This window comes from Lepus europaeus, chromosome 5 (assembly GCF_033115175.1).
Source record: "Lepus europaeus isolate LE1 chromosome 5, mLepTim1.pri, whole genome shotgun sequence".
Taxonomy (NCBI): domain Eukaryota; kingdom Metazoa; phylum Chordata; class Mammalia; order Lagomorpha; family Leporidae; genus Lepus; species Lepus europaeus.
This window is the reverse complement of record NC_084831.1, coordinates 6,863,908-6,891,796: the sequence shown is the minus strand read 5'-3', so window position 1 is coordinate 6,891,796 and position 27,889 is coordinate 6,863,908. Positions and strand designations below refer to the sequence as shown.

Genomic DNA, 27,889 nt, shown 5'->3' with positions numbered 1-27,889 from the left:
CGAAGCCAGGAGCCAGGTGCTTCTCCTGGTCTCCCATGCAGGTGCAGGGCCCAAGCACTTGGACCATCCTCCACTGCCTTCCTGGGCCACAGCAGAGAGCTGGCCTGGAAGAGGGGCAACCGGGATAGAATCCGGTGCCCCGACCGGGACTAGAACCTGGTGTGCTGGCGCCGCAAGGTGGAGGATTAGCCTGTTAAGCCATGGCGCCGGCTGTTAATCTTTTTTTAATCTTTCAAAACAATGTTTTGGGGGCCAGCGCCATGGCGTAGTAGGTTCATCCTCTGCCTGGGGCACCGGCATCCCACATGGGCGCCTGGTTCTAGTCCCGGCTGCTCCTCTTCCAGTCCAGCTCTCTGCTGTGGCCCGGGAGGGCAGTGGAAGACGTCCCAGGTCGTTGGGCCCTGCACCCACGTGAGAGACCCAGGAGGAGGCTCCTGGCTCCTGGCTTCTGATTGGCGCAGCTCTGGCCAGTTGGGGAGTGGACCATCAGGTGGAAGATTCTCTCTCTCTCTCTCTCTCTGACTCTCTCTCTGCAACTCTGACTTTCAAATAAAGAAATGAAGCTTCTCACGTTACTGAGAAGCTGGGAGTGGAGCAGGCATTCCACCATGGGATGTGGGCGTCTCGAGTGGCGTGTTTAGTGTGCTCATACCTGCTCCATTGTCAATCTCTTACTGTGCCTAATTTGTACATTAGACTTGTTCACACGTATTTATGTATAGGAAAAAGGTAGGGTTTGACACAAGCCACTGAGGGTCTTGGGTTAATAGACGCAGACCAGCACGGGTATGTGGTGATCACCAACCCAAGTACCCTAGCATCATCAGTGAAGTTCTGAACAAAATTGCCCACCTAGGCTTGACTTACAACCTAGCTACATCCCTAGAAAATCCAGGGTCCATTAAAGCTGCAGAAAATACTCTGAGTTTATATAAATTAGGTTTCAGGCTGAGATCATTTAAACAGGTTCTCACACACTTAACGCCCAGTGCGATGCAAAAGCCATGCAGGATATGGGACAGGTAGTTCCTGGGTATTGAACTAGCACCTCGCTCCCCTACTCTCCCCACCCCAAGGTCAGCGGCAGCCCCCAGTCACTGAGCCAACCAGAAGCACCCCCCAGCCTCCCATGGTGCCCCTGGAGGGCAGCGATGGCCATCGGCGTTTGCTAGCCCTTCACCCTGGAGCCTCCGGGCCCCAGGTGAGCTCGGTACGGCCTGGGATGTCGCCTCTCGTTTCACACTTGAGCAAGCCTGGGCTCTGCAGGGGTAGGGCCTTGCGTCCACCAAGACGACTGGCGGGTGGCGCTCTGATCTGATCCGAGTGCTCTCAGCTCTTCTCTTCAACATCCAGCTCGTGGGTGGTGCACAATGTGAGGGTGTGCCGGAACCTGGCTCCCCCGCCCCCGTCACTGTGCTGGTGGCGTGGAGCAGCAGTCACACCTCGGCCCACTCATGCGGCAAAATACGCCCAGAAAGGGTGGTGTCTCTTCACCAGGTTTTAAGATTTATTTGAAAGGCAGAGTTAGATCTTCCATCTGATGGCTCACTCCCCGAATGGCCACAACAGCGTGGGCTGGGCCAGGCCAAAGCCAGGAGCCTGGAGCTCCATCCAGGTCTCCCACATGGGTGGCAGGGGCCCGAGTACTCGGGCCGTCTTCTGTAGTGGGATGAGAAGGCCATGCCAAGGTGGCCACTGGCAAGCGAGCGTCAGTTAGTCAGGAATGGCTTTGAAACCCACCTGGCTTTGAAACTGCCTGGCGACAGGCTGTGATTGGATGGATTTGAAACTGCCTGGCGACAGGCTGTGACTGGATGGCTCTGGAAACTGCCTGGCAACAGGCTGTGATTGGTTGGGGTATAGACCGCCCCTTGATCAGATTGGCTGGTCTTGGCTATATAAGCTGTTGTACCAACTGTAATAAACGAGTCTGCAGGCTGCTCGCCTCAAGCCTGCTCTCACCCGACTCCCGGGGTCTGTGTGTTGACTCCGCGCCTCTTGCCCCCACCACGCTGCTCTTCTCAGAAACGAACCCACTGCAACATTGTGGAGAAATCAACGGCAACAGTCTTCCACTACACTCCCAGGCGCATCGGTGGGGAGCTGGATCGGAAGTGGAGCAGCCGGGTCTCGATCCAGTGCTTACATGGGATGCTGGCACCACAGTCGGCAGCTTAATGGTGACACGCCAGCCCCTCACCGTCATTTCACACCTGCACCTTGGTCCACCAAATTAAATATTTTATTTCCGTCAAATACACAGTGGACCTTTCATTTAGTTGACTTGTCTGGGTGCTGGTATTTTTTCTTCTTTAACATTTAAAAACATTTTTTTTTTTTTTTGACAGGCAGAGTTAGACAGAGAGACAGAGAGAAAGGTCTTCCATTCATTCACCCCCTAAATGGCCACTATGGTCGGCACTGCGCCGATCCAAAGCCAGGAGCCAGGCGCTTCCTCCTGGTCTCCCATGCGGGTGCAGGGCCCAAGGACTTGGGCCATCCTCCACTGCACTTCTGGGCCACAGCAGAGAGCTGGACCGGAAGAGGAGCAACCGGGACAGAATCCGGTGCCCCAACCAGGACTAGAAGGTAGAGAGAGACAGATACAGATCTTCCGTGCTCTGGCTCACTCCCTCCCCAAATGCCCACAACACCTGGGGCTGAGCCAGGCCAAGGCTGGGAGCATGGGATTCAATCCAGGTCTCATACATGGGTGGCAGGGACCCAAATACTGGAGCCATCATGCTGCCTCCCAGGGTGCACATCAGCAGGAAGATGGATTGGAAGAGGAGCCGTGCCCAATGCCCAGTCGTGCTGTTCTGCACTTGAAGCATCTCACCGGACAGGATAATGGAAAAAGGACCACAGGTCCGGAGGAAGACAAAGCTTTGGAACCCTAAGGTAGCCGAGGCCCCCAGACAAAGGGGTTAAACGAAGTAGCGTGAGGAGGTGCACAGTCCTTGCCCACTGTAGATGGGGCCCCGGGCCGGGGGTGGGGGGCCCCTACCAGTGGGTGTGGAGGGCGAGGGCTGCAGTGTGGAATCGGCCCAGGTGTGCAGCAAGAGGCCACCAGGACGCCCCCGAGCTCCGGGGCCACTCACCTTGCCCAGGCCGCTGCACCCCATCTTCCAGAGCAGACACAGGGCCGCACAGCGCTGTGTCTAAAAATAGGAGCACAAGCGGGCACGCCTGCTCTGCTGGCTTCCACAGAATGTGAGCATACGGCGGGGACCAGCGGACGCCGTTAGCCGCATTCGGCTCTTTGAGCCTGAGTCAGGTGTCGGTTCCCATTAGGCAATTGGCTTTGACACGAGCTATGCTAATTGCCACTTACCGACCTTTAATTTCTGGGTAAAAGCAAAAGGAAGAAACTAATGGATTTTTCATTTTCCAGAGAGAAGGGAATAAAATAATAGTAGTCTGTAAAAGAAAAAAAAGCCCATTGCATTAATTACCAGGCTTATTAATGTGCCTTTACTAACCAAATTGTTTAGCTGTTTAATTTTCTAATTATCTTTTTTTTTTTTTTTTCCTTTCAGGGTTTTCTCCATTTTATCTGAAGAGTTTTGGGTTGAATTATTTTGGCCAGAACTTACACGACTGAGTTTTGGGGTTTGTTCACGTCGACATATAACTACATATTTCTGAGGCAGTACTCAGCCCACGGCACGATGTGCAATTTCAACTCAGGGTGGCTGGCACTGCTGTCTCCTTACAAGTTTATCATCTCTCTGGTGGCTGGCATTGCTGTCTCCTTACAAGTTTATCATCTCTCTGGTGGCTGGCATTGCTGTCTCCTTACAAGTTTATCATCTCTCTGTGTTCGGAAGCGACCTCCAGTTCTTAAGGACCTTGGAAATGGTCTGGTCTGCGCAGCCACTCACTGCCTGAGCCCCTGCACGCTCCAACAGGGAAACGCCCACCTTGGGGGGCCAGCATCACGGCTCAGAAGTTAAGCTGCCACTTTCCGGAGCACCGGTTCGAGCCGTGGTTGGCTTGGCTTCCTATCCAGCGCCCTGCTAATGCACCTGGGAAGGCAGTGGAGGATGGCCCAAGTGCTTGGGCCCCTGCACCCACACGGGAGACCGGGATGGAGCTCCTGGCTCCTGGCTTTGGCCGGGGCAGGAGGGAGCAGGGGGAGACTACCCCGCAGATGAAAGCTCTCTCTCTCTCTGTCACTCTTCAAATAAATAATAAAAAAGAAGAAAAGCCACATTTTCAGATTGCAGAACGCCCCTTGCTTAAATGAGATCTGACACTTGGCAATCGGAAGGAAGTGAAGCAACAGGTTAACGCACAGGTTCGGGATTTCCGTCACTGGGTTCACGAACTATGATCAAACCAAAATGATACTTTTTCTCCAGCTTGTAAATTTTTTTTTTTTTTTCAGGCAGAGTTAGTGAGAGGGAGAGACAGAGAGAAAGGTCTTCCTTCTGTTGGTTCACCCTCCAATGGCCGCTGCGACCGGCGCACCACGCTGATCCGAAGCCAGGAGCCAGGTGCTTCTCCTGGTCTCCCATGCGGGTGCAGGGCCCAAGGACTTGGGCCATCCTCCACTGCACTCCCGGGCCACAGCAGAGAGCTGGCCTGGAAGAGGGGCAACCGGGACTAGAACCCGGAGTACCGGCGCCACAGGCGTAGGATTAGCCAGGTGAGCCGTGGCGCCAGCCTGTAATCGTTTTAATCAGACAAACACATGTATTTTTAATCACTGAGCTGTTTAATCAAAGTGCAGGGTGGAAAGGGTAAATGACTGTGCTTATGAGCCTTGGGAGGTTAGAGACAGCAGGCTGCCCGGCCAGCTGGCCCCTTCCTTTCCAGTCTGGAAACAGCGGCGTCTTTCTCGTCCATCTCGGCCTGGTTTTTCCTCTTCTGGTTTGTGCAGGATGGAATCCCCATCTCTACGGAGCCAGCTGCCAGGACGTGGCCATCGCTCGGGCGGGTGCTGCTCAGCGGGGCCGACGCCCACTGAGCTCACTGGCCTGCGCGTCTCCCGCCAGGGCTGCTTTGCTGTCAGCCCTGAACCCAATCGCAAGCGCTCCTCGGGGCCACAAGTGACCTCAAGTGAAACTGAAAAATAATGAACATACTTTTCTTCTAGGAAAAAAAATCTTTGAGGCCAGTGTTGTGCCATAGCGGGTCGAACCGCCACATTCCATAGGGGCGCCAGTTCAAGTCCCGGCTGCTCCACTTCTGATCCAGCTCCCTGCTAATGAGCCTGGGAAAGCAGCAGAAGATGGCCCACGCGCTGGGGCCCTGCACCCACGTGGAAGACCCGGATGAAGCTCCTGGCTCCTGGCTTTGACTTGGCCCAGCCCAGCCATGGTGGCCATTTGGGGAGTGAACCAGTGGTTGGAAGATTTCTCTGTGTGTGCCAATCTCTCTGTAACTGCCTTTCAAATCAGATAGAATAAATCTTTTTAATAAATTTATTTGTTGGTTTATTTTGAGAGCCAGAGATTTCCCACCTGCTGGTTCACTCCCCAAATACCTACAACATTCAGGTCTGTTCCAGTCCCAAGCCAGAACCAGGAACCCAACCACTCAGTCCCCACCCCTGCCTCCCAGGGTGCACCCGGCCAGGAACCTGGACTCAGGGGTGGACTCGGAACCCAAACCCAGGCGCTCTGAAGTGGGATGTGGACATCCCAGGCCGCCTCCGAACCTCTGTGCCAAGTGCCACACACACCACCCCCCAGAAGGGAGCCTTCAGGCGTCTCCCACCAGCGCATGGCCCGGTTCCGGGTCTGCTAACGCTGCCGTGTGCTTGGACGTGAGCCTGCTGTGAGGCGTCTTCCATCCCACCGGCTTTTCTGCAGCTGTAATTAGGAACAAGCCCAGCTCTGCGGGAAGCAGAACAGAACGGGCCGCAGTCACTCAGCAGTCGGCTTCCCTGGCGTCCAGGGAACCCAGGAGGCGTAGCGGGGCCCTCCCCAGAATGAGGCCTCACCCGGGAATGGACCCTGGGCATAAGTCAGGTATGGACTGCTAAGCGCCAAGCCCAGCCTGTAAAACTCCACGCTCAAAGTTCATAACCCACCACTCACTGAACAGGCTAATCAGGCAGATTTTGGTGCTAGTGGGGAGAAATAAGTTTTTTTTTTTTTTTTAAAGATTCACTTATGTATTCGAAAGTCAAAGTTACACAGAGAAAGGAGAGGCAGAGAGAGAGAGGTCTTTCATCCGCTGGTTCACTCCGCAATTGGCTGCAATGGCTGGAGCTGCGCCAATCAGGAGCCAGGAGCTTCTTCCTGGTCTTCCGTGCAGGTGCAGGGGCCCAAGGACTTGGGCCATCTTCCACTGCTTTCCCAGGCCATAGCAGAGAGCTGGATCAGAAGTGGAGCAGCCGGGACTTGAACCGGAGCCCACACGGGATGCTGGCACTGCAGGTGGTGGCTCCACCTGCCACGCCACAGCGCCGGCCCCTAGAATTAAGATTTGATTAGGGTTCTGAAGTGGAGTGATGCATTTACTCTGAACTTCATCTGAGCACATGGAAGTCCTGGCCCACGTGGGGCTCACATCACAGGAAGTGGGGCCTCCCCTGGTTTAACCGTTATTCCCTGGAAACCACTGAGGGATGAGGCAGTCAATATGAACGTCATAAACAGAATACACAGCCACTTGTCCCGGACAGAGTCTGGCGCCTGAGATTTTGACGTCCTTGTGTTGAAAGCTGGGGGCGGGGCCGTGCTGTGGCACAGCAGGTTAAGCCAGCACCTGTAATGCTGGGCATCCCATATGCGGTTCGAGTCCTGGCTGCTCCACTTCTGATCCAGCTCCCTGCTAATGCGCCTGGGAAAGCAGCAGCAGATGACCCAATGCTTGGTCCCCTGCATCCATGTGGGAGACCCGGAGGAAGCTCCTGGCTTTGGCCTGGCCCAGCCCCGGCCATTGTGGCCATTTGGGGAGTGAGCCAGCAGATGGAAGACTGCTCATTCTCTCTCTCTCCACGGCCCCCTCTCCAAGCTCTGCCTTTCAAATAAATAAAGGAGTTGAGGGGGGGCAGGCACTGTGCGCAGCATCAAGATGCCACTTAGCACGTCCACGTCCCACGCCAGAGCCTGAGCCCGAGCCCAGCACCTGTCCTGCCGGCGTCGTGCTGCTGCGCATGCGCTCTGGGGGCAGCGGGTGCCGGCTCCAGGACCTGCATCACCGACCCGGACCAAGCCAGGCTCCTGGCCTCGGCCTGGCGCAGCCCCGGTTCCTGCAGGCTTTCGGGCAGTGAACCAGCAGTAGATGGGAGATGGTCCCTTTCTGTCTGCCTTTCAAATCAATACAATTTTAAAAATAAATAAATACACTTAAAAAGGAAGTGGAGGCAAGGTACAGGCTAGGCAGCAGTGCTGCTCCCCGTATCTGGTTTGAAATTCTAAACGTCAGGGTGGCGCTGTGGCACAGAAGGTCAAGCCTCCACCTGCAGCACCGACGACATCCCGTGTGGGCTGCTCCATTCCGACCCAGCTCCCTGCTCATGCACCTGGGAAAGTGAAGATGACCCCCGTGGGAGACCCGGAAGCAGCTCCTGGTTCCTGGCTTCGGATCAGCTCAGCTCTGCCAGTGTGGACATGTGGGGAGTGAACCAGTGGATGGAAGACCTTTCTGTCTCTCCCTCCCTCTGTAACTTTGCCTGCCAAGTAAATAAATCTTGGGGGGAAAAAAAGAAAGAACGAACGAAATAATAGACTTCAGGGCAAATCTAAGCTACAACCTGTGAAAATCACTAACAAATGAAGTCACTGATTAAAACCGGTACCTAACAGCAAGTTCAGGGGTCACTTTTATAATCAAGTCAGCATGGTACTGCTTAATGGCACAGTTTTAAAATTAGAGGGGCCAGAGCTGTGGCGTCCTGGGTAAAGCCCTCGCCTGGGGTGCTGGCATCCCATATGGGCACTGGTTCTAGTCCTGGCTGCTCCTCTTCCAATCCAGCTCTCCGCTATAGCCTGGGAAAGCAATGGAAGATGCCCCACGTCCTTGGGCCCCTGCACCTGTGTGGGAAACCGGGAAGAAGCTCCTGGCTCCTGGCTTCGGGTTGGCGCAGCTCTGGCCATTGTGGCCATCTGGGGAGTGAACCAGTGATGGAAGACTTCTCTCTCTGCCTCTGTCTCTACCTCTGCCTCCCTGTAACTCTGCCTTTCAAATAAATAAATAAAATCTTTTAAAAAATTAATTAGGGCCGGCGCCGTGGCTCAACAGGCTAATCCTCCGCCTAGCGGCGCAGGCACACCGGGTTCTAGTCCCAGTCGGGGCTCCGGATTCTGTCCCGGTTGCCCCTCTTCCAGGCCAGCTCTCTGCTGTGGCCAGGAGTGCAGTGGAGGACGGCCCAAGTGCTTGGTCCCTGCACCCGATGGGAGACCAGGATAAGCACCTGGCTCCTGCCTTCAGAACAGCGCAGTGTGCCCGCCTTAACGTGCTGTCCGCGGCAGCCATTGGAGGGTGAACCAACGGCAAAAGGAAGACCTTTCTCTCCTTCTCTCTCTCTGTCCACTCTGCCTGTCAAAAAAAAAAAAAAAAAAGTAAAAAAAAAAAAATTAATTAGAAGGGTGGGCGTTTGAGGTAGTGGCTGAGATGCCAGCACCCCATACGAGAGTGTGTGGGTTCGATTCCCAGCTCTGGCTCCTGGGCCCAGCTTCCTGTCACTGCACACCCTGGGAGGCAGCACGTGGTGGCTGCAGCAGTTGGGTCCCTGGGGGAGACCTGGGTTGAGCTCCTGGCTGCCAGCTTTGGGCCAGCCCAGCCCTGCTCACCAAGCACCTGGGAAGTGGACCAGTGGATGGGACTCTGTCTCTCCGTCCGAATCGCTCTCAAATATTTTTAAGGTTAATTTTGGCTACAACATGAATATTCTGCTCATTGAACACAAGTTGAAAAGCTGCTTTGAATGCGAGGGAAGTAGTTTTCAGAGAATCTGTATCAAAACAAACTGAAATGTTATTCTGACCTCTTATTAGACAGGTGGCCTTGGGGCCGGCATTGTGGCCAGCATTCTATACGGGCACAGGGTCCAGTCCCAGCTGCTCCACGTCCTCTCCAGCTCTCTGCTGTGGCCTGGGAAAGCAGCAGAGGATGGCCCACGTCCCTGGGCCCCTGCACTCACATGGGAGACCACGAAGAGGCTCCAGCTTTGGCCTGGCCCAGCCCCAGCCTTTCTGGCCATTTGGAAAGTGAACGAGTAGATGGAAGAGCTCGCGCTGTCTGTCCTTGTCACTGTAACTCCGCCTTTCAAATACATCTTAAAAAAGGGGGGGTGGTGGCCTTTGGCTATTGTAAACCACAGGAAGACGGGGGGGGGGGGGGGGCCACTGAGCGCGCCCTGCTCACTACCAGAAGCCTTTCTTTTGGATCCCAAACTGCTCAAGCTGCGTCAGCCCCGGTGTGCCAAGGCCCCGGGGCAGCGGGGAAGGAACAACGCTCATGGCCGCTCTGCTGATCATATTTTATTTGGTTTCCAGGGTCCCCGCGGGCCGAGCGAGAGCTACTTGCAGGAGGAGAAGGTCTTCCAGAAGAAATTCCGGCAGGGCGGGGCCGGCGGAGGGGGCGGCCCCTGCTGCCGCCTGGACATGGCCCCCGTGTCCCCTCGGCTGGACGGGCCCCGGGCCTGGGCGGTCCACGCGTGCCACCGAGCCAGGAAGGTCAGGAGCCCACTCTGCTCCACCGCCGCCCCTTCCTGCGCAGGCTTTCAGACAGACGACAAAGGAGAGAGAGGTCAGGAAAATGGCCCCCGGACTCGCAGGCCGGCCCTTCAACATGGAGAGGCGCTCCCTGCCCCTGGCTGGGAAGGCTGAGGGAACCCCTTAGAGGAAGGGCAAAGCCGGCAAGCCCGAGGCAAGTGCAGCCATAGCCTGCTCCGACCAGGGCCTGGGGCAGGAGGGTTGGGACACCTGTCACTCCCCGTGCCCAAGGCAAGCAGGCAAGCACAGACAAAGTCTGCTCCACGCTGGGCCTGGGGCAGGAGGGTCGGACACCTGTCACTCCCTGTGCACGAGAGTGGCAGCTCCAAGACACCCGGGGTGGGGACACTGCTCAGAGCAGCCTGCTGACAGATGGCCCATCTCAAACTCATCCGGCAATTTCGGAGAAAAATCCATTTTTAATGGTCGACTTTATGTAGTCTTTCTTGGAACTTCTTCAAAATGGACAAGAGAGAAATAAATCAGCATGCGCAGTCGTGGGTCCTCACAATGGACACCGTGGCGATGATTAATGTCAGCGTGAGAGCACGCGTGCTGTGTGAGTGCAAGCTAAGGCTGACCACGCGCCACCGCGGCCGAGGAGGCCACTTCAGGCTGCCCGGTGCCCCGTGTGTCACAGAGGTTTTCTGATGTCACTGGTGGTCCCCAGTAAGCCGAGTGTCAATCAGTTGTCTGAAGGGGACATCCCAGTACCACGGGGCAGCCCAGAACACAAGTCCAGTCTGGTGTCCTGCAACCCCCCTCCCCCACATACACAGCCACGCAGATGCTGGGGGTCGCGCAGGGGAGCGGGCGGCTGTACTCACCCCGCTGTCCTGGCCGGTGCCGCCCTCCAGGGCGAGGGTGGCCGTGGCCGCAGCCCCCGAGAGCAGTAGTAGCAGCAGCAGCAGCAGCGGCAGGCCGGGGAGCAGCAGCACTCCGAGGGCTGGCGGGCACCGCGCTCCGGCTCTGCGGCTGCCCATGCTTCTCACAGCGCTGGCACCAACGTCTCCTGGATTTGGGTCTCTTTGCAGACTGGGGGTGTTTTAAGTTCGGGCGCCAGCTGTTTTTTGTCTACGCGTCTCCCACCTGTATCCTGTTTCCTCACGCTGGTATCATGACGCACAAGCCAGAGCAATCAGGGCGCACGAATGCCCTGGGATTGGATTTAGCCCCTTAATTGGCAACCTCAGGCCTGTGCCTGCGCCGGGAGTGAATCTGCTCCCATTTTGGAAAGCACGTGCGTGTATCTGAAGACGCTTCCCATCTCCTAATTGTGCCGTGCGTAAGCAGGAAGCCGTGAGCACAAAGCAAGTGATTTAACGTAACACAAAATTAGTCTTGGACAAGGAGCTGCAAATGGTAAAGACGGTGCCCATACCAAGTGTGACAGAATCTGCTGTGCGCACAAGAAACGAGGCGGCAGTGAGGGCCCAGGCACCGCGACGGCACCCATGCCTTCACCCAACGGTGCGCCGGGACGCCACGCGATGGTGTCCAGCCCGGCCCGGCCCAGCCCAGCCCTGGGCCAAGGCTTCTCAAGCTGTAAAGTGTACCCGAACCACCTAAGTGCAGATTCAGATGCGGGCGGGGGATGGGGGGGCAGTGAGAGCCCGCACTGCTAACGGGCTCCCAGGTGACACTGGCTCTCGTGCCTTCCACACTGCCACCGAGCAGCCTCTCGTGGGTCATAGCGCTGCACGTCGCTGCTTCTTGGATGAGACAGAAATCCACGTATGGGGCCAGCTTTGTGGCCAGTGGGTAAGGCTGCTCCTTTGCAATGCCGGCATCCCCTATGGGCGCAGGTTCAAGTCCCTGCTGCTCCACTTCCGATCCAGCTTCCTGCCAATGACCTGGGAAGCCAGTGGATGACGGTCCAAGTGCCTGGGCCCCTGCACCGACGTGGGAGACCAGGAAGAAGCTCCTGGCTCCTAGCTTGGGTCTGGCCCAGCCCTGGCCATTGTGGTCATTCAAGGAGTGAGTCAGTGGATGGAAGACACCTCTCTCTCTCTGTGTTTAACTCTGCCTTTCAAATAAAGAACTTTTTAAAGCAGATGTTTCACATATAGTGATCAGGCTATAGGGAGTATTTAAGGTAGGACACCTTCCACCTGTCACCATTTGAGAAAGTATCTCCCCCTGAGCCTTCCTTGGCCAGCTCCCAGGACCCTCTCCTCCCACACACAGTGCCACCTCCATTTGGTGAGAATGTGGAGTCCTGACCCACCCCCTGGCCTCCCCACAGGGCCTGGTTTCAGATTCACCAAGACAAACGCTGAGCCCTTCCCTGAAGCGAGAGAGCCAGGAGGGTCTGAATCACCCACCCCCCTTCCCAAGGGAGACCCATCAGTCCCCTCGGCCTTTGCTTATTTTAAGACTCAAGGTAAGGCCGGCACCGTGGCTCACTAGGCTAATCCTCCGCCTGCGGCGCCGGCACACCGGGTTCTAGTCCCGGTCGGGGTGCTGGATTCTGTCCTGGTTGCCCCTCTTCCAGGCCAACTCTCTGCTGTGGCCCGGGAGTGCAGTGGAGGATGGCCCAAGTGCTTGGGCCCTGCACCCCATGGGAGACCAGGAGAAGCACCTGGCTCCTGGCTTCGGATCAGTGTGGTGCGCCGGCCGCAGCGCGCTGGCTGCGCCGGCCATTGGAGGGGGAACCAACGGCAAAAGGATGACCTTTCTCTCTGTCTCTCTGTCTACTCTGCCTGTCAAAAAAAAAACAAAAAAACTCAAGGTAAAAGCGCAGCCTGAAGATCCGACGTCTACACTGCACGTGCCTCGGTCCTTTATTTCTATACCAAAATGAATAATTGATTTTTTTTTATTATTATTATTTGAAAGGCAGAGTTACACAGAGAGGCAGAGACACAGAGAGAGGTCTTCCATCCGCTGGTTCACTCCCCAGGTGGCTGCAATGGCCAGAGCTGCGCCGATCCGAAGCCAGGAACCAGGAGCTTCCTCCAGGTCTCGCACGCGGGTGCAGGGACCCAAAGACATGGGCCATCTTCTACTGCTATCCCAGGTCATAGCAGAGAGCTGGAAGTGGAGCAGCCGGGACTAGAACCGGCGCCCACATGAGATGCCGGCGCTTCAGGCCAGGGCGTTCACCCGCTGCGCCACAGCGCCAGCCCTGACACTGACATGTGGGGTATTCTTGCCGTTGAGAACGTCAGGGGAGCTCAGCCAGAAGACCCTTGGTGCGATGCGCAGGTCTGACTGGATGGGCTCGGTAAACACCTGGTATCCAGCCAGTACACAGAACTTGCACACCACAAAGCACCCACGCCACCCACACCCCGACAGCTGCCACAGCCTACAAGTGCTAGGCCACCCTCACTACACGAGAGGCAAGTGAACTTCCAGGGGGTAGGAATGTGCCAAGGAGGGCTCTGGCTGCAGCTTGGGCAGAGCTTCAATTCAAGGTGGGAGGCTCTAGGCTCAAGTCCTGGGGAGGCACGGTGACACAGGTTTTAAACCACTAGGGATGCCCACTTCCCACGCCAGAGGCCCAGGATCAAATCCTCCACTTCCAACGCTGCTTCCTGCTGAGGTGCACCCTGGGAGACAGCAGATGATGGCTCAGTACTTGGCTCCCAGCCACCCTCACAGGAGACCCATACGGGGTTCTCCCTGGCTTCTCCCTGGCTTCCCCCAGGCGTGACAGCCTGGCTTCAGCCTGGCCCAGCTCTGGCTATTGTGGGTATCTGAGGAGCAAACCAGTGGAAGATCTCTGTAGCTCTGCCTTTCAAACAAGGCAAGAAAATAAACTTTTTAGAAAAAGATTTATTTATTTGAAAGAGAGAGAAGGGAGAGAAGAATGAATGAGTCTTCCGCCTGCTGGTTCACTCCCCAGGTGGCCGCACGGCCAGGGTGGGGCCTGGCTGAAGCCAGGAGCCAGGAGCTTCTTCCAGCTCTCCCATGTGGGTGGCAGGGACCCAAGGACTTGGGCCATTTTCCGAGGCTTTCCCAGGCCATAGCAGAGAGCTGAATCAGAAGAGGAGCAGCCAAGGCTAGAACCAGTGCCCATATGGGATGCTGGTGTTGCAGGCAGTAGCTTAACCTGCTATGCCACAACGTTCACCCCAAGAAAATAAGCTTTTTAAAATATGAGGGGGCTGGTGCTGTGGCCTAGTAGGCTGAGCCTTTGCCTGTGGCGCTGGCGTCCCATATGGATCCCAGTTTATGTCCCACTGCTCAGCTTCTGATCTGGCTCTTTTTATGGCCTGGGAAAGCAGTGGGAGATGGCCCAAGTGCTCGGGCCCCTGCACTCACGTGGGAGACATGGAAGATGCTCCTGACTTCAGATCGTCCCAGCTCTGGCCATCACAATCATTTGGGGAGTGAACCAGTATGTGGAAGCCCTCTGTCTCTGTCTCTCCCTCTCTGTAACTCTGCCTCAAATAAATAAATAAAAACTCTTAAAAATAATTTTTTTTTTGACAGGTAGTTATAGTCAGTGAGAGAGAGAGAGAGACAGCGAGAAAGGTCTTCCTTCGATTGGTTCACTCCCCAAATGGCCGCTACGGCCGGAGCTACACCGACCCAAAGCCAGGAGCCAGGTGCTTCCTCCTGGTCTCCCATACGGGTACAGGCGCCCAAGCACTTGGGCCATCCTCCACTGCACTCCCGGGCCACAGCAGAGAGCTGGATTGGAAGAGGGGCAACCGGGACAGAATCCAGCGCCCCAACTGGGACTAGAACCCAGTGCCCATATGGGGATGTCGGCACCGCAGGCAGAGGATTAGCCAAGTGAGCCACAGTGCCGGCCCCAAAAATAAAATAAATAAGTAGGTAACAAATAAATGTCAAACCAAGATATTACATGAGTAACAACACAAGTCAGATTTCTTACTAGCTAGGAAAAATAAAATCCCATCAAAATACCCATACCAGGGCAGCCACTGTGGCACAGCAGGTTCAAGTCCTGGCTCTTCCACTTCCAATCCAGTCTGCCTGCTACTGTGCCTGGGGAAGACAGCACAAAGATGGCCCCAACACTTGGGCCCTGCTACACACGTGGCTCCTGGCTCCGGCCTGGCCTAGCCCTGGCTGTTGTGGCCACTTAGGGAGTGAACCAGAGGGCAGAAGAACCCTTCTCCTGGCCCCTCATTCTACCTTTCAAATAAATCAGTGAATCTTAAACTCATTGCACCTGGGAGATGCCCCATGACATTGTAATGAGATGACACCGTGGTGCACTCAGGCTCACGGAGACAAGAAACGTAACGGCAGGAGGTGTCCCAATGCCAAGCACTTCTAGCCCTGCTTCTGCAGTGAACACACAGTTCAGAAAGCCACGCAGCTACCAGAGCTGCCGGACCGGGTGCCCGTCTGGATCTGCCAGCCCCTGGGAGCCCGGGGCTCAATGCCCTGAGCTCCTCCTGACGCGGGGCTGGAAGACATCACTGCCAACACGAGGGGCCTTGCTGGGGGCACCGGGAGGACGGGACTTTGTGACCCACGGTTCCCACGCAGGTGCCACAGCCGGGATCCCATGGCGTGTCCTGCTGAGCAGACTGGGCAGATGGTACACATCCACCCAGAACACATGCCCTTCCCTCTCTTGCCCACTGTGCAGTGAGCGCCCCTGGGTGTGACTTCTGTCCCTGCTCATCAATCCAGCCCGGTGATCCTGGCAGCTGGTGAACCTCATCAAGGCTCAGGGCTCACCAGGAAGACGCCCGGTAAAACTGCAGCGTGCACGAGGTGGCCGATGGAGACGGGCACTCAGAGCAGGGCCTGGCTCTGCAACACCAGCCCCTCCTCTTCGCCCTCACTGCCCCCAAAGGCAAAGACCAGCCCTGGGCTTCCAAGAAACCCCAAAGATGTGAGAAGACAGAAGGGGGGCCCCTTGGGAACCTCATTTCACAAACAACAGAAGACAGCACGGTCGAGGATCTGGGGCAGTAATCCAAAGCCAGACGTTGCCTGAAAGAAGTTTAATTACAAAATAACCAGAGAAAAGCCATATAAACTGTGTTTCTGGAGAACATTACCTTTAACTAGTCCAAGGGAGCAGTGCCGGACATGCAGCTTCCTCCCAGTGATCACAGGCTAAGCTTAGAAACACTGCTGACGAGAGACACCACACACCGCTCACCCATCTTCAGGCCATCATCCAGCCCAGAAAACTGTGTCAGAGAACCAAGGAGTCACCGATCTTCCCTCGAGAAAGCCGACTGTCCAGCGGCTAACAGAAGCGGTTTCCGGCACACGCGGCCTTTTCTATGGAGGAAGACCTGGAGGGCTCGCCCGGGGCCTCCAGCCCTCCTGCAAACCAGCTTCCGCACACGGGAACTCGGCCCGGCAGGAAGCGCCCGGCTGTGTGTCCTTGCACCCCTGGCGGCTCTGCCCGGCCCTCGCCGAGCTCGGCTCTAGCTCTCACTCTCCACCACCTCGGCCGCTTCCAGCGTTTTGTTTCCCTCCTCTAACTTCTTTTTCTTCTTTGCCTTTTGCTCCGTGTTAAATTGGGCAATCTCTTCACTTTTCTCTGTGATGTATTTCAGCTACCAAAACAAAACAAAACGACAAAAAAAAAACACCAAAACAGATAAAGAAAATTGAGAATAACTACAACCCCCAAACACTCCCTCCCATCCAAAGAACCTGTGTGCAAAAGCCTGGTTTGTATTTCCTAGAATTCAATGCAGTTTCAAAATTTTTTTTTTTTTTTTCTGGAAAAAGGAATCAGCTACAAAAATCAACTCACTGCTACTACGTAGAGGTCCGAGTTCCTTGAGTAACCCAAAGAATTTAAAATGTGAAGCTTGTGGAAGGCCTGCCAATCACAGATATACTCTACAAAAACAAATGTAACTGAGACCGGTGCTGTGGCGTAATCGGTAAAGCCCCCACCTGCCGTGCCAGCATCCCGTATGGGCGCCGGTTCGAGTTCCGGCTGCTCCACTTCTGATCCAGCTCTCTGCTGTGGCCTGGGAAAACAGTACGAGACAGCCCAAGTCCTTGAGTCCCTGCACCCACGTGGGAGACTTGGAGGAAGCTCCTGGCTCCAGATCAGTGCCAGGTCTGGCCACTGTGGCCATCTGGGGAGTGAACCAGCGGATGGAAGACCTCTCTCTCTCTCTGCCTCTCTTCTCTGTATGTAACTCTTTCAAATAAATAAATCCTTTTTTTTTTTTTTTAAAAAGGAACCAATATCCCCCTAAATTTACTCAATAAAAAAATACTGACTACTATGTAGCAGGCACCAAAACTACAAGACAAGTTAAGACAAGGCCCCAGCCCTCATAGGGGACAGATGTCCATTGCACAAATTGAGCTGCCCTCTTTGGTAATAATTTCGAAAAAAACAAACCAAACAAAAAACACAACTTTTTAGGAGTCCAAAATAGAAGCACTATTCTGAAGTACGCGGCTACACAGAGAGTGGGTGATTTCCCATCAACCACTCCTTCAGCAGCGTGGACCAAGTGTGCACGATCCGAGCAAGGCCTCCCACTGACAAAATCCCAGGTGCCTTAGCTGTCTTCCTTAGGAACCACAGTGTCCTTGAGCTCAGCTGAAGTCTCGGGAGAGGAGGGTGAGACAGCAGGAGGCACACAGCACTGGATCCAGGGCGAGCGGTGACGTTCGGGGGCAGGCGCTGGCACAGCAGGTAAAATGCCACGTGGGACACCCACGTCCCCTCTCAGTGCCTGGGTCTGAGTCCCAGCTCCCTGTTAACGTGCACCCCGGGACAGAGCAAGGAACAGCTCAAGTACTATTGCCCACCCGGGAGACCTGGATCGAGTTACCAGCTCCTGACTTCAGCGTGGCGCAGCCCGGGCTATCGTGGGCATTTGGGAAATGAACCAGAACATGGCAGATCTCTCTCTGCCATTCAAATAATAATAATAAAAGTGGGAGGGAGGAGGAGGAAGGGGAGAGGTGGAGGCGGTGGTCAGGTCCACCTAGCACCCAGAAAGCTTAGCTGTTAACTTTGTCTCTACCCTCGGCTGCCGAGTCTACAGGGCTCACAAGCTCCATCTGTAGCACCTGCAGCGCGCGGCAGTGAGTACTCAGCCACAAAATGCAGTGCCAGGCAAACTCAACAACTTTTGCAGAGCTCCTCCTGCGTCCCCGGACCAGAGACGCGCATACTGAGCAAGGGCCACCCAGCGTCAGAGGCGGGCACACGCGCCCAGGGCCACCCACCGTCAGAGGCGGGCACCCGCGCCCAGGGCCCCCCAGCGTCAGAGGCGGGCACACGCTGCCCAGGGCCACCCAGCGTCAGAGGCGGGCACACGCTGCCCAGGGCCCCAGATACGCCACGGGGATGATCACGGCATCAGGGTGCCAATGTCTTCCCAGAGAAGGAAGGTGTGGTCCAAACTGTTCTGCTCTGCACGTCCAGACACACGGATCTGTCCCCGGGGACAGCTGTGGGCCCCATAATGAAACGATCCCCACCGACTCGAGTCTGTGACCGGTCTCTGACATCATGTTGTGCATGAAACATGGGACCAAAGTTTTGAGACATTACAAAAAAGGCGAATTATGAAATCCAGAGAGTGCTGATTAGAAAATTTCAAATTGGCTTAGCAAGATCCATCATCATGAAAGAGAGACCATAAATTACAGGCAGGTCTGAAACGGTTCAGCCATCTCTACTTCTTAATGCAAGGTGCCCTGGGGAATAACTTCGTGGCTGCAAGTGATTAATTGGGAATAATGTATTCTGATGGCAAAGGGGAGTGAGGGAAGAAATCCATCTCTCACCAGTGAATTACTCCTCCTGGCTAAGAGCTTCACGTCTTCAGTGTTAATTGTGCTCCTTCTCGCATGTCTGTGGGAAGGGCAGAGCAAGTCACCAAAATGTTTGCTGTTACTGAAAGTTCCGATGAAACTACAAGTTCACGGTCAGACTTCCAGCTAACGAGGGTCTCTAAGTAGCCCCTCTTTTTAGATTACGGTCATTAAGCAAAGTAACTCCAGAATGAGAGAAGTTACCAGCCAAGAAACCAATTAAATAGAGAGCGAGACCACAGAAGCCCATCTCTCCACGCCGCGGGTGACAGAGCACACAGCGGGGCCCTTCCAAGGTGATGTCTGGGTCACCGGGATCCCAGCAAACAGCACAAAAAAGCAAGGTCAGGGTGCGAGTTCGTGTGGGGAAGATAAGAGAACGTCCCCAAAGCACGACTCTGCTCACATTGAGGTCCAGAAGTCCTCCGGCGAGGGCCTACAGGAAGAAGCAGACGCCTCCTAATGTGCAGGTTCCCTCCCCTCATCCCAGGCTCCTTTAAACTGCAGCCTGGGCCGGCGCTGTGGTGTAGCGGGTAAAGCCTCCACCTGTGGTGCCGGCATCCCATATGGCGCAGTTCAAGTCCTGGCCGCTCCACTTCCGATCCAGCTCTCTGCTGTGGCCTGGGAAAGCAGCAGGAGATGGCCCAAATTCTCGGGCCCCTGCACGGGTGTGGGAGACCCGGAAGAAGCTCCTGGCTTCCATCAGCCCAACTCCGGCCATTGCGGCCATCTGGGGAGTGAATCAGAGGATGGAAGACTTCTCTCTCTCTGCCTCTCCGTAACTCTGCCTTTTAAATAAATACATCTTTAAAAAAAAAAAAAAAAAAAGGAAAATAGACTGCAGCCTGTTTCTTTCTCACAACTCAAACGGGGGGAGAGGACGGTGACAGGGGCAGGGAGGCCAGCGCTATGGTGCAGAGCGTTAAGTCACCACTTGTGACGCCAGCATTCCACACCGGAGTGCGGGTTCAAGTCCTGGCTGATCCACCCTCCTGCTAATGCACCTGGGAAAGCAGCAGAGCATGGTCCAAGTGCCTGGGCCCCTGCACCCACGTGGAGACCAGGATGGAGCGCCTGGCTCCCGGCTTCAGTCTGGCAAACCTGGCTACTGTGCACATTTGGAAAGTGAACCAGCAGTTGCAAGATGGATTTCTGTTTCTTCCTGTCACTCTGCCTTTTGAATAAATCAATCTTTTTGTCTGTTTGTAAAGAAAAGGTAACAAGACAGCAGCTACAAAGTACCAGATCCACAGAGGTCCTGGGTATAAACTCCTGTGCCCTGGGAACCTTGTTGCCCCTTCTCAGTTACAAACCCAGCTGCTCAGCCTGGGGGAAAGTGCTTCATGGAGAAAGCCTGGATACACCTCCCATGAAACTCATTCATTTATACTCTTCTTATAGCAAAAGGAACGAGTAGAGTGAGCTGTGTACACAGCTCGTCTTGGGAAACAACACTCACCCTGTCCTCCACTCCGCTTGGTGTATGATCTCTCAACATGGGGGTTTTGTTTGATTTGAGGTAAAGACAGAGCAAGCACTCCCATCCACTGGTTCACTCCCCAAATTCCCAAATGCCTGCAACAGCTCGGGCTGGACTGGGGCCGAAGCCTGGAGCTGGAACACAGCCCAGGTCTCTTACATGGGCGGCAGGATCTGATTACCAGGGGGCTGGCACTGAGGCGTAGCAGGGAGAGCTGCCACTTCCTACGCCAGCCTACTATATGGGCTCCGGTTCAAGTCCTGGGTGCTCCATTTCAGATCCAGCTCTGTGCTAATGTACCTGGGAAAGCGGTAGAACAGGGCCCAAGCTTGGGCCCCGGCCAGCCACATAGGAGACCTGGAAGAAGCTCCTGGCTTCAGCCCAGCCCAGCCTTGGGCTGTTGTGGCCATCTGAGGAGTGAATCAGTGGATGGATGTGCGTGTGCTCACGCTCGCTCGAACTCTTTCAAATAAATAAATAAATAAAGATTTTAATAAATCTTTATTTATTTATTTTAAAAAAAAGTGGAGGTAGGACTTGATCCCAGTCATCAAATAAGGGAGCCGGTGCCCTAAGTGGCAGCTTAACTCACTGCACCACACCCCCACAAACAATAACCTTTTCTATTTCCTTGTATAAAAGCGACCCGGAACATCATGAAAACGAATGTGAGTCTCAGACAGAGGAGGAGCCTTCCACGACCATGTGCACTTGTGGACTGTGTCAAGTTAAAGGGGTGCACAGCCTGCCTCTGGCCACCCAGATCGGGGGTCTGCAGCTGCTCAGCTTCTCAGGACAAGTCTGAGGAGTGCAGGGCACTGTAGGAGACGTGGCCCCACTGGCCCAAGTAGTCGGGCCCCTGCCACCCGTGTAGGAAAGCAGGATGGAGCTCCTGGCTCCCGGCTTCTGCCTGGCCTCGACGGCTGCTGTGCCTTTTGAGGAGGGAAGCTGATGAAAGATGAATTGATCTGGTCGGCGCCATGGCTTAACAGGCTAATCCTCCACCTTGCGGCGCCGGCACACTGGGTTCTAGTCCCGGTCGGGGTGCAGGATTCCACCCCGGTTGCCCCTCTTCCAGGCCAGCTCTCTGCTGTGGCCCGGGAAGGCAGTGGAGGATGGCCCAAGTCCTTGGGCCCTGCACCCGCATGGGAGACCAGGAGAAGCACCTGGCTCCTGCCTTCGGATCAGCGAGATGCACCGGCCACAGCGGTCATTGGAGGGTGAACCAACGACAAAGGAAGACCTTTCTCTCTCTCTCTCTCACTATCCACTCTGTCAAAAAAAAAAAAAAAAAAGAGAGAGAGAGAGATGAACAACTGATCTCTCTCTCTCGATCTCTGACACTGTGCCCTTCAAACAAATAAATCTTAAAGATAAGAAAACAAGGGATCGTTTATAATAAGTCCCTAAGGGGCAATTAAGGCACTGCTTGGGACCCCATATACCCTACTGGAGAGCCCAGGATCAAATCCAGCCTCTGGGGGCCAGTGCTGTGGCACAGCAGGCTAAGCCACTGCCTGTGGCGCCAGCATCCCACATGGGTACTGGTTCGAGTTCCGGCTGCTCCACTTCTGATCCGGCTCTCTGCTGTGGCCTGGAAAAGCAGTGGAAGATGGCCCAAGTGCTTGGACCCCTGCACCCACATGGGAGACCCAGATGAAGCTCCTGACTCCTGGTTCAGATCAGACCAGCTCCAGCCATTGTAGCCATCTGGGGAGTGAACCACTGGATGGAAGACTCTGTCTGTAACTCTGCCTTTCAAATAAATAAAAAACAACAACACACAGACAGACAAATCCTGCCCCTGCCTTCTGATCTAGCTCCTAACACACGTGGGCAGATGATGGGTCCACTGCTGGAATCCCTGCTGCCCCCCGGGGAGATCAGATCAATTCCAGCTCCTGGATTCAACCTGGCCCAGCCCTGGCTGACGGAGGCCTTTGGAGAGTGAACCCTGATGGAAGGCCTCTGTCTCAAATAAAATAAATGTAAATTTTTAAAAATATGAACTATTTGAAAGCACAATGTGTTATTATGCAGTTTCCAATTTCATTTTTGTTTCCAGAATTTTTACAACAGTTTAAATTTTTCAGTCTTTTCCCACAGCTAACACAGAAATGGCAAGTGATAAATGATTTCCTGGGGGTGGGGCACACGCGGGGGCGACTGCCTGGATTAAGAGCGAATGAGAGCTCACAGCATCCCATAATACTTCTGAGCCCCTCTGGTCAAGCTGCAGATACTAAGCGGTTTTTAGGGACTAATATATATGGGAATAGGAAAGATTTAGAGCTTGCCCCCGGAGAGCCCACTGCTTTAATTCTTTCAAAATATTCATCCAAGAAACAAAGAGCGAACAGGAGCAAGGTGAAGGCAGGGGTCTGGGGGAAGCCGGCACAGCAGAAAGCGCCAGCCCTCACAGGCCTCAGTCTCTCACGCGGCTCCAACTCCTGGCAATTGTTCTCAATTACCTGAGGCACTAATTGAGCAGCCAGGCATAAATCACCTGCCGAGGCCAAAGCTTCCCCAGCGGAAAGCAAGGCGCCCACTTTCCACGGAGCGCGCTCGCTCCTAACAAACGCGGCCAGAGCAAGCCAGTGCCCCTCACTCTCTGCACACCTGCCGGCAATCACCGGGCGGAACTCGAGGGGCCGCTCCGGAGGGGCAGCACTGCTGACCCCGCGTCCTCAGAGCCCACGCCATCAAACCACCCCCCAGCCACCGCACACCCGTCCCGAGTGCTGGCGGCCTCACTCCCACCTTCCCAACCGGGAACTGGAGACCCCAGCTCTTTAGGAAGCACAACACAGATGTGAGTCGGTGTGGCTGCCACAGAGGCCACACCCCTGCAGAGTGGGCATAGTCACCACAGAGGCCACACCCCTGCAGAGTGGGCATAGTCACCACAGAGGCCACACCCCTGCAGAGTCCCGGCCTGGTGAGGCTCCGCTCCCGTGAAACACGAGCAACAGCTACGGCGCCCCAGAACACCCACCCTGCAGCCCCACATGGATAAAAATGGCGACACCCACCTTGCAAACATCTCAAGGTCTTTGGCAAAATTTTCTGAAAAAGAACAGAGACATACTTTAGCCACCCTTACCCTAGTATTACCCCAGGAGGAGGAAAAGTAAAATCCCAATTTCTGCACTAACATGGCAAACCACCCTACAGGTGACTCGACGCGGGCAACAGCACTCAGCTCTCTTGTTCGCCGCGGGCTCCCGGCCCTCCCGGTCTCACGAGCCCTCCATTAACAGTGACCACACCTGTGGTTTCTAGAAACCATCTGCCACCAGGTAGGGCTTAGGGGGACAGTAACTTCCTCGCAGTCACGCAAATGCCAAGGCCGCAGGTTCACCTGCCGAGCTGTGGGTGACATAAAACGTTAAGCACCCTGGAGAAAGGACGTGCCGTCCAACGTCCCAGCTATCGGGCGGTCAGAACACGACAGGGTGTGTGTGTTAGTGCCCGTGTTCGTGTAAACAAAAAGCACCAGTTCTTCCAGTAAAGCATCCAACTCTTACAGCCAAGAAAGAAATGTTTCCTTCAGCACATCCTATGGCGCTGCTCAGACGCACCTCGGCTCCTCGCCACGCACGCCCCGACCCACACACGCTCCCGGGCACCGTCACCCCGCCGGGCAGACCACGGACGTACCACACTGCCGGAAAGTCACCTCCGAGATGGCCGCGATGCTCTGCTTGCTGAAGGGCATCTCCTTGTCGGAAGCCACCTCCTGGCAGAGGCCAGCGACGGTGTAGTGAACGGCCGCCCTCAGCCTCTGGGGAAGAGAGCAGACACCCGCGGTGAGGCTGCCACCGCGACAGCAGCTCTCCACTTCCCACCCAGCTCCCCAGCAATGGCCTGGGAAGCAGCGGAAGATGGCCCAAGTGCTTGGGACCCCGCAGCCACGTGCGAGACCAGGAGAAGCTCCTGGCTCCGGCCTGGCCCAGCCCTGGCCGTTGTGGCCACCTGGGGATGACCCAGCGGATGGAAGACCTCTCTCTCCCTCTCCCTCTGTAACTCTGCCTTTCAAATAAATATGTCTTCAACAACAAGGCCAAGGGGAGAAGCCGCTCAGCCTCGCTCCCACAGCACCTTCCCCGGGCTGAGCACCGCTCCGAGTGCAGGATCGATGGACGAGGTCTCTGGTGCGGGACGCACAGAAACACCACTTCCGAGCCTCGAGCCAGGGCCCGGAAAGACGAGGCCAGACCACGCTATTCCACGCTCCCTGCAAGGCTCCTCCTGCGAAATCGAGCAGGCATTCCGCCCTCAGGGTTAAGCCCCAGATCCCAGGCTGCTGTGCAGGTCCCTGGGAAGGCACGGGGCGCCTGCGGCTCCTCGCACTCTCCTGGGAGGTCTGCAAGCCCCCCAGCGCAGCAGACTCTCCCTGCCCCTCGAAGCCCGCAGTGAGCACAAAGTAGGAGGAGCCTCCCTCGAGACAGAGAGGAGCAGGACAAACCGAGCGATGGGCGCTCACTCTGCCTCTGATAAACTCATCCAAGGCTGGCGCCGCGGCTCAATGGGCTAATCCTCCGCTGTGGCACCGGCACACCGGGTTCTAGTCCCGGTTGGGGCACCGGATTCTGTCCCGGTTGTCCCTCTTCCAGGCCATCTCTCTGCTGTGGCCCGGGAAGGCAGTGGAGGATGGCCCAAGTCCTTGGGCCCTGCACCCGCATGGGAGACCAGGAGAAGCACCTGGCTCCTGCCTTCGGATCAGCGCAGTGCCCCGGCCGTGGCGGCCATTGGAGGGTGAACCAACGGCAAAGGAAGACCTTTCTCTCTGTCTCTCTCACTGTCCACTCTGCCTGTCAAAAACAGAAACAAAAACACAAAACCTCATCCAAACAAAACAGCAAGGGGTGGGCACTTGCGGCCTGGCAGTCACGATGCCAATTCCGACGTCCACGTTCCGGATCAGAGTGCCTGGACGTGACGGTGACGCCGGCCTCATGCTGCTGCGCCCTGGGAAGCAGTGGCCTTGGCTCAGGCGGCGGGGGTCCTTGCCAGCCATGCGGGAGGCCGGGAAGAGCTTCCGGTCCCAGCTTGGGCTCAGTGCAGGCATTTGGGAGAGCGACCCAGCAGACAGGAGCGCTCCCAAATAAAAATGCAACCGCAACAAAGAAAAACAAGCGTCAACAGCCCGGGGTGGAGCTCCTCACGTGTGCTGGCTGTGGAGACAAAGCCAAACTGGACACGGTGACAGCTGGACCCAGCAGGACCCAGGACACCACAGTCGGCCACCGGGGGTTCGAGGAGGGACTGAAAACAGGAACCAGGACCCTGCGTGGAGGCCAGGCAGGGGAGCAAGGCGCCTGCCTTCCTCGGTTCCAAACATCACAAGACCTGCCCGGCACCCGAGGCTTCGGTCAGAGGGACCCGAAACCCTTGACCCGGAGAGCGACAGACTCCTCCACGCTCACGCTGCGTCCGGTGCCTCTGCCCCTCCCGGCTGGGAGGAGCACCTTCCCGGTGGTGCGGACACCCCTGCGCTCAGAGGCCAGCTCCCAGCCTCTGAGGCCTCCAGGCTAAGACGGGCAGCTTTGTTGCCGCGCAGGTGGCCAGGTGGCCGACAACGGTGGAATCCTCTCTCCTCTCCGAACGTCGTTGTCCACGACAGCCAGGCTCCGCCCTGCCCAGCGCACAAACACGGAAGGGCAGCCCCGCTGCCTGGGGGAGGGGCCCACCTCCCAGCCTCCTCCGGCTTCGCAGAGGGCGGACACGGGGCCAGGGCTAAGGACGCGCCGTCGGGGCAAACACCCAGTGCGCGTCCCGCCAGGACGCTTCATCCGCGGCGAGCTGCCCGCGCGGGACAGTGCAGACCCCGCAGCCGACGTCCGCAGGGGCCCGGGAGCCCGGCCTCCCGCTCAGCTCTCGCCCAGGCCCCGGCCGGCTCAGCGGATCCGTCTCATCCTCTGACTTTCAAATAAATGGCCGGGAGCAGCAGGTGCGGCGCCCAGGCGGGAGCTGGCTCGCTGCTCCCCGGCCTGTGCCCCCACCGGCCGCTGCTCAGGACGACCCAGGCCCCGAGGGCCCCGGCCACCTGGGGAGTGCGCCGCCAGGCCTCCCGACACACGGCTGGGACCCCCCCCCCGCCCCGCCAGGCCTCTGGGAACCCCCCCACAGTGCCCCGCCAGGCCTCCTGACACACGGCTGGGACCACCCCCCGACACATGGCTGGGACCACCCCCCCGACACACGGCTAGGACCACCCCCCGACACACGGCTGGGACTCCCCCCCCCCACAGTGCCCCGCCAGGCCTCCCGACACACGGCTGGGACCCCCCCCCCGCCCCGCCAGGCCTCCCGACACACGGCGGGGACCCCCCACAGACACACGGCGGGGAGCCCCCACACACGGCGGGGACCCCCCACAGACACACGGCGGGGACCCCCCCCCCGCCAGGCCTCCTGACACACGGCTGGGACCACCCCCCGACACATGGCTGGGACCACCCCCCCGACACACGGCTAGGACCACCCCCCGACACACGGCTGGGACCTCCCCCGACACACGGCTGGGACTCCCCCCCCCCACTGCCCCGCCAGGCCTCCCGGTACACGGCGGGGACCCCCCCCCAGACACACGGCTGGGACTCCCCCGACACACGGCTGGGACTCCCCCCCCCCCACAGTGCCCCGCCAGGCCTCCCGACACACGGCTGGGACCCCCCCCCCCGCCCCGCCAGGCCTCCCGACACACGGCGGGGACCCCCCACAGACACACGGCGGGGAGCCCCCACACACGGCGGGGACCCCCCACAGACACACGGCGGGGACCCCCCCCCGCCAGGCCTCCTGACACACGGCTGGGACCCCCCACACACGGCTGGGACCCTCCCCGCCAGGCCTCTGGGAACCCCCCCACAGTGCCCCGCCAGGCCTCCCGACACACGGCGGGGACTCCCCCGACACACGGCGCGGACCCCCCCTCCCCGCCAGGCCTCCCGACACACGGCTGGGACCTCCCCCGACACACGGCTGGGACCCCCCCCCACTGCCCCGCGCTGGCCCCGCCAGGCCTCCCGACACCCGGCTGGGCCCCCCCCGCCCCGCCAGCCCCGCACAGAAAACCGCACTTGCGCCCGGGGTCTGAGTGTGCGGGGAGCCCCCCGCCCCGCCCCAGCGGCCCGGCTCCTCCCGCGCCCCGCGCCGCCCTCGCAGCGGCCACGACGCCCCCCGCGCGCCCCCCAAACCCAGGCCCCGCGGGGACCCCGTACCTGCTGGTAAGAGAACCGCTGCTGCTCCTCGGCCTCCTCCTCCGCCATCCCTGCCGGCCGCCCCACGCAGGCGCGCGTGGGCAGACACGGGCGGCGGTGCGCGCGGCGCGCTCGGATTTTCCCGCCCGGCGCCGGCCGACGGAGCGCAGGAGGGGACAAAGCGCGAAGCTCCTCCTCCCTGCGTCTCGCGCGCCCCCTGGCGGCGGCTCCGGGCAGGGCCTTCTCCGGCTCCTCGGAAGTGGTCGCTTCGCAACCAGAAACGTGCGGGTGGGGGTTCACGGTTTACCCCCGCGGTTGTACCGACAGAGCGTGCAGAACGGACCACGGTGCTGGTTTAGTATGCGTTTATGGGGAGGAAGAGAGAGCGAAGGGCTGGCAGGTGCAGTGACGTCAGCGACTGGACCGTGTGGCCGCCTTTCCTGCGGCTCGGGGAAGACAGAGCCCCCACTTCGCGCGTCTGTGTTCTGCCTTTTTTTTTTTTTTTTGACAGGCAGAATGGACAGTGAGAGAGACAGAGAAAAGTCTTCCTTTGCCGTTGGTTCACCCTCCAATGGCCACTGCGGCCGGTGCACCGCGCTGATCCGATGGCAGGAGCCAGGTGCTTCTCCTGGTCTCCCATGGGGTGCAGGGCCCAAGGACTTGGGCCATCCTCCACTGCACTCCCTGGCCACAGCAGAGAGCTGGACGGGAAGAGGGGCAACCGGGACAGGATCGGCGCCCCGACCGGGACTAGAACCCGGTGTGCCGGCGCCGCAAGGCGGAGGATT

At 57.3% G+C, this 27,889-nt stretch overlaps 2 protein-coding genes across 6 annotated transcripts; both read right to left on the bottom strand.

The window, feature by feature from the left end:
* Positions 1-9,433: 9,433 nt before the first annotated feature.
* CORT (cortistatin) lies at positions 9,434-10,657 on the bottom strand. The gene is made up of 3 exons (XM_062193851.1): positions 10,332-10,657; positions 10,184-10,229; positions 9,434-9,679 (listed from the first exon to the last, which is right to left on the bottom strand). Exons 1-3 carry the CDS (start codon positions 10,655-10,657, stop codon positions 9,479-9,481), a joined length of 573 nt encoding a protein of 190 aa, XP_062049835.1. The 3' UTR covers positions 9,434-9,478.
* A 4,919-nt stretch (positions 10,658-15,576) lies between these two features.
* On the bottom strand, positions 15,577-27,239 carry CENPS (centromere protein S). Of its 5 annotated transcripts, none has more exons than XM_062190418.1 (6): positions 27,123-27,231; positions 24,016-24,147; positions 23,557-23,680; positions 22,929-22,962; positions 18,390-18,456; positions 15,577-16,177 (listed from the first exon to the last, which is right to left on the bottom strand). In XM_062190418.1, exons 1-6 carry the CDS (start codon positions 27,168-27,170, stop codon positions 16,046-16,048), a joined length of 537 nt encoding a protein of 178 aa, XP_062046402.1. In that variant the 5' UTR covers positions 27,171-27,231; the 3' UTR covers positions 15,577-16,045. The 5 variants fall into 5 exon arrangements, with proteins under 5 accessions (XP_062046402.1, XP_062046404.1, XP_062046406.1 ...); XM_062190421.1 differs by having other exon boundaries at positions 16,088-16,177; positions 23,576-23,680; positions 27,123-27,239; XM_062190420.1 differs by lacking the exon at positions 24,016-24,147.
* Between the last annotated feature and the right edge of the window lie 650 nt (positions 27,240-27,889).

What these genes read in the sequence shown, in the direction of transcription:
- CORT (XM_062193851.1), bottom strand. Translation starts at nt 10,657, where the DNA reads ATGGGCAGCCGCAGAGCCGGAGCGCGGTGCCCGCCAGCCCTCGGAGTG. An exon ending in CGGCTTACTGGGGACCACCA is followed by an intron (nt 10,230 to 10,331) that starts GTGACATCAGAA and finishes GCACTCACACAG; the next exon opens with CACGCGTGCTCTCACGCTGA. An exon ending in TCATCGCCACGGTGTCCATT is followed by an intron (nt 9,680 to 10,183) that starts GTGAGGACCCAC and finishes TCTGTCTGAAAG; the next exon opens with CCTGCGCAGGAAGGGGCGGC.
- CENPS (XM_062190418.1), bottom strand. Translation starts at nt 27,170, where the DNA reads ATGGCGGAGGAGGAGGCCGAGGAGCAGCAGCGGTTCTCTTACCAGCAG. An exon ending in AGCGGTTCTCTTACCAGCAG is followed by an intron (nt 24,148 to 27,122) that starts GTACGGGGTCCC and finishes TCGATTTCGCAG; the next exon opens with GAGGAGCCTTGCAGGGAGCG. An exon ending in CCAGGAGGAGTAATTCACTG is followed by an intron (nt 16,178 to 18,389) that starts GTGAGAGATGGA and finishes TTGTTTTGGTAG; the next exon opens with CTGAAATACATCACAGAGAA.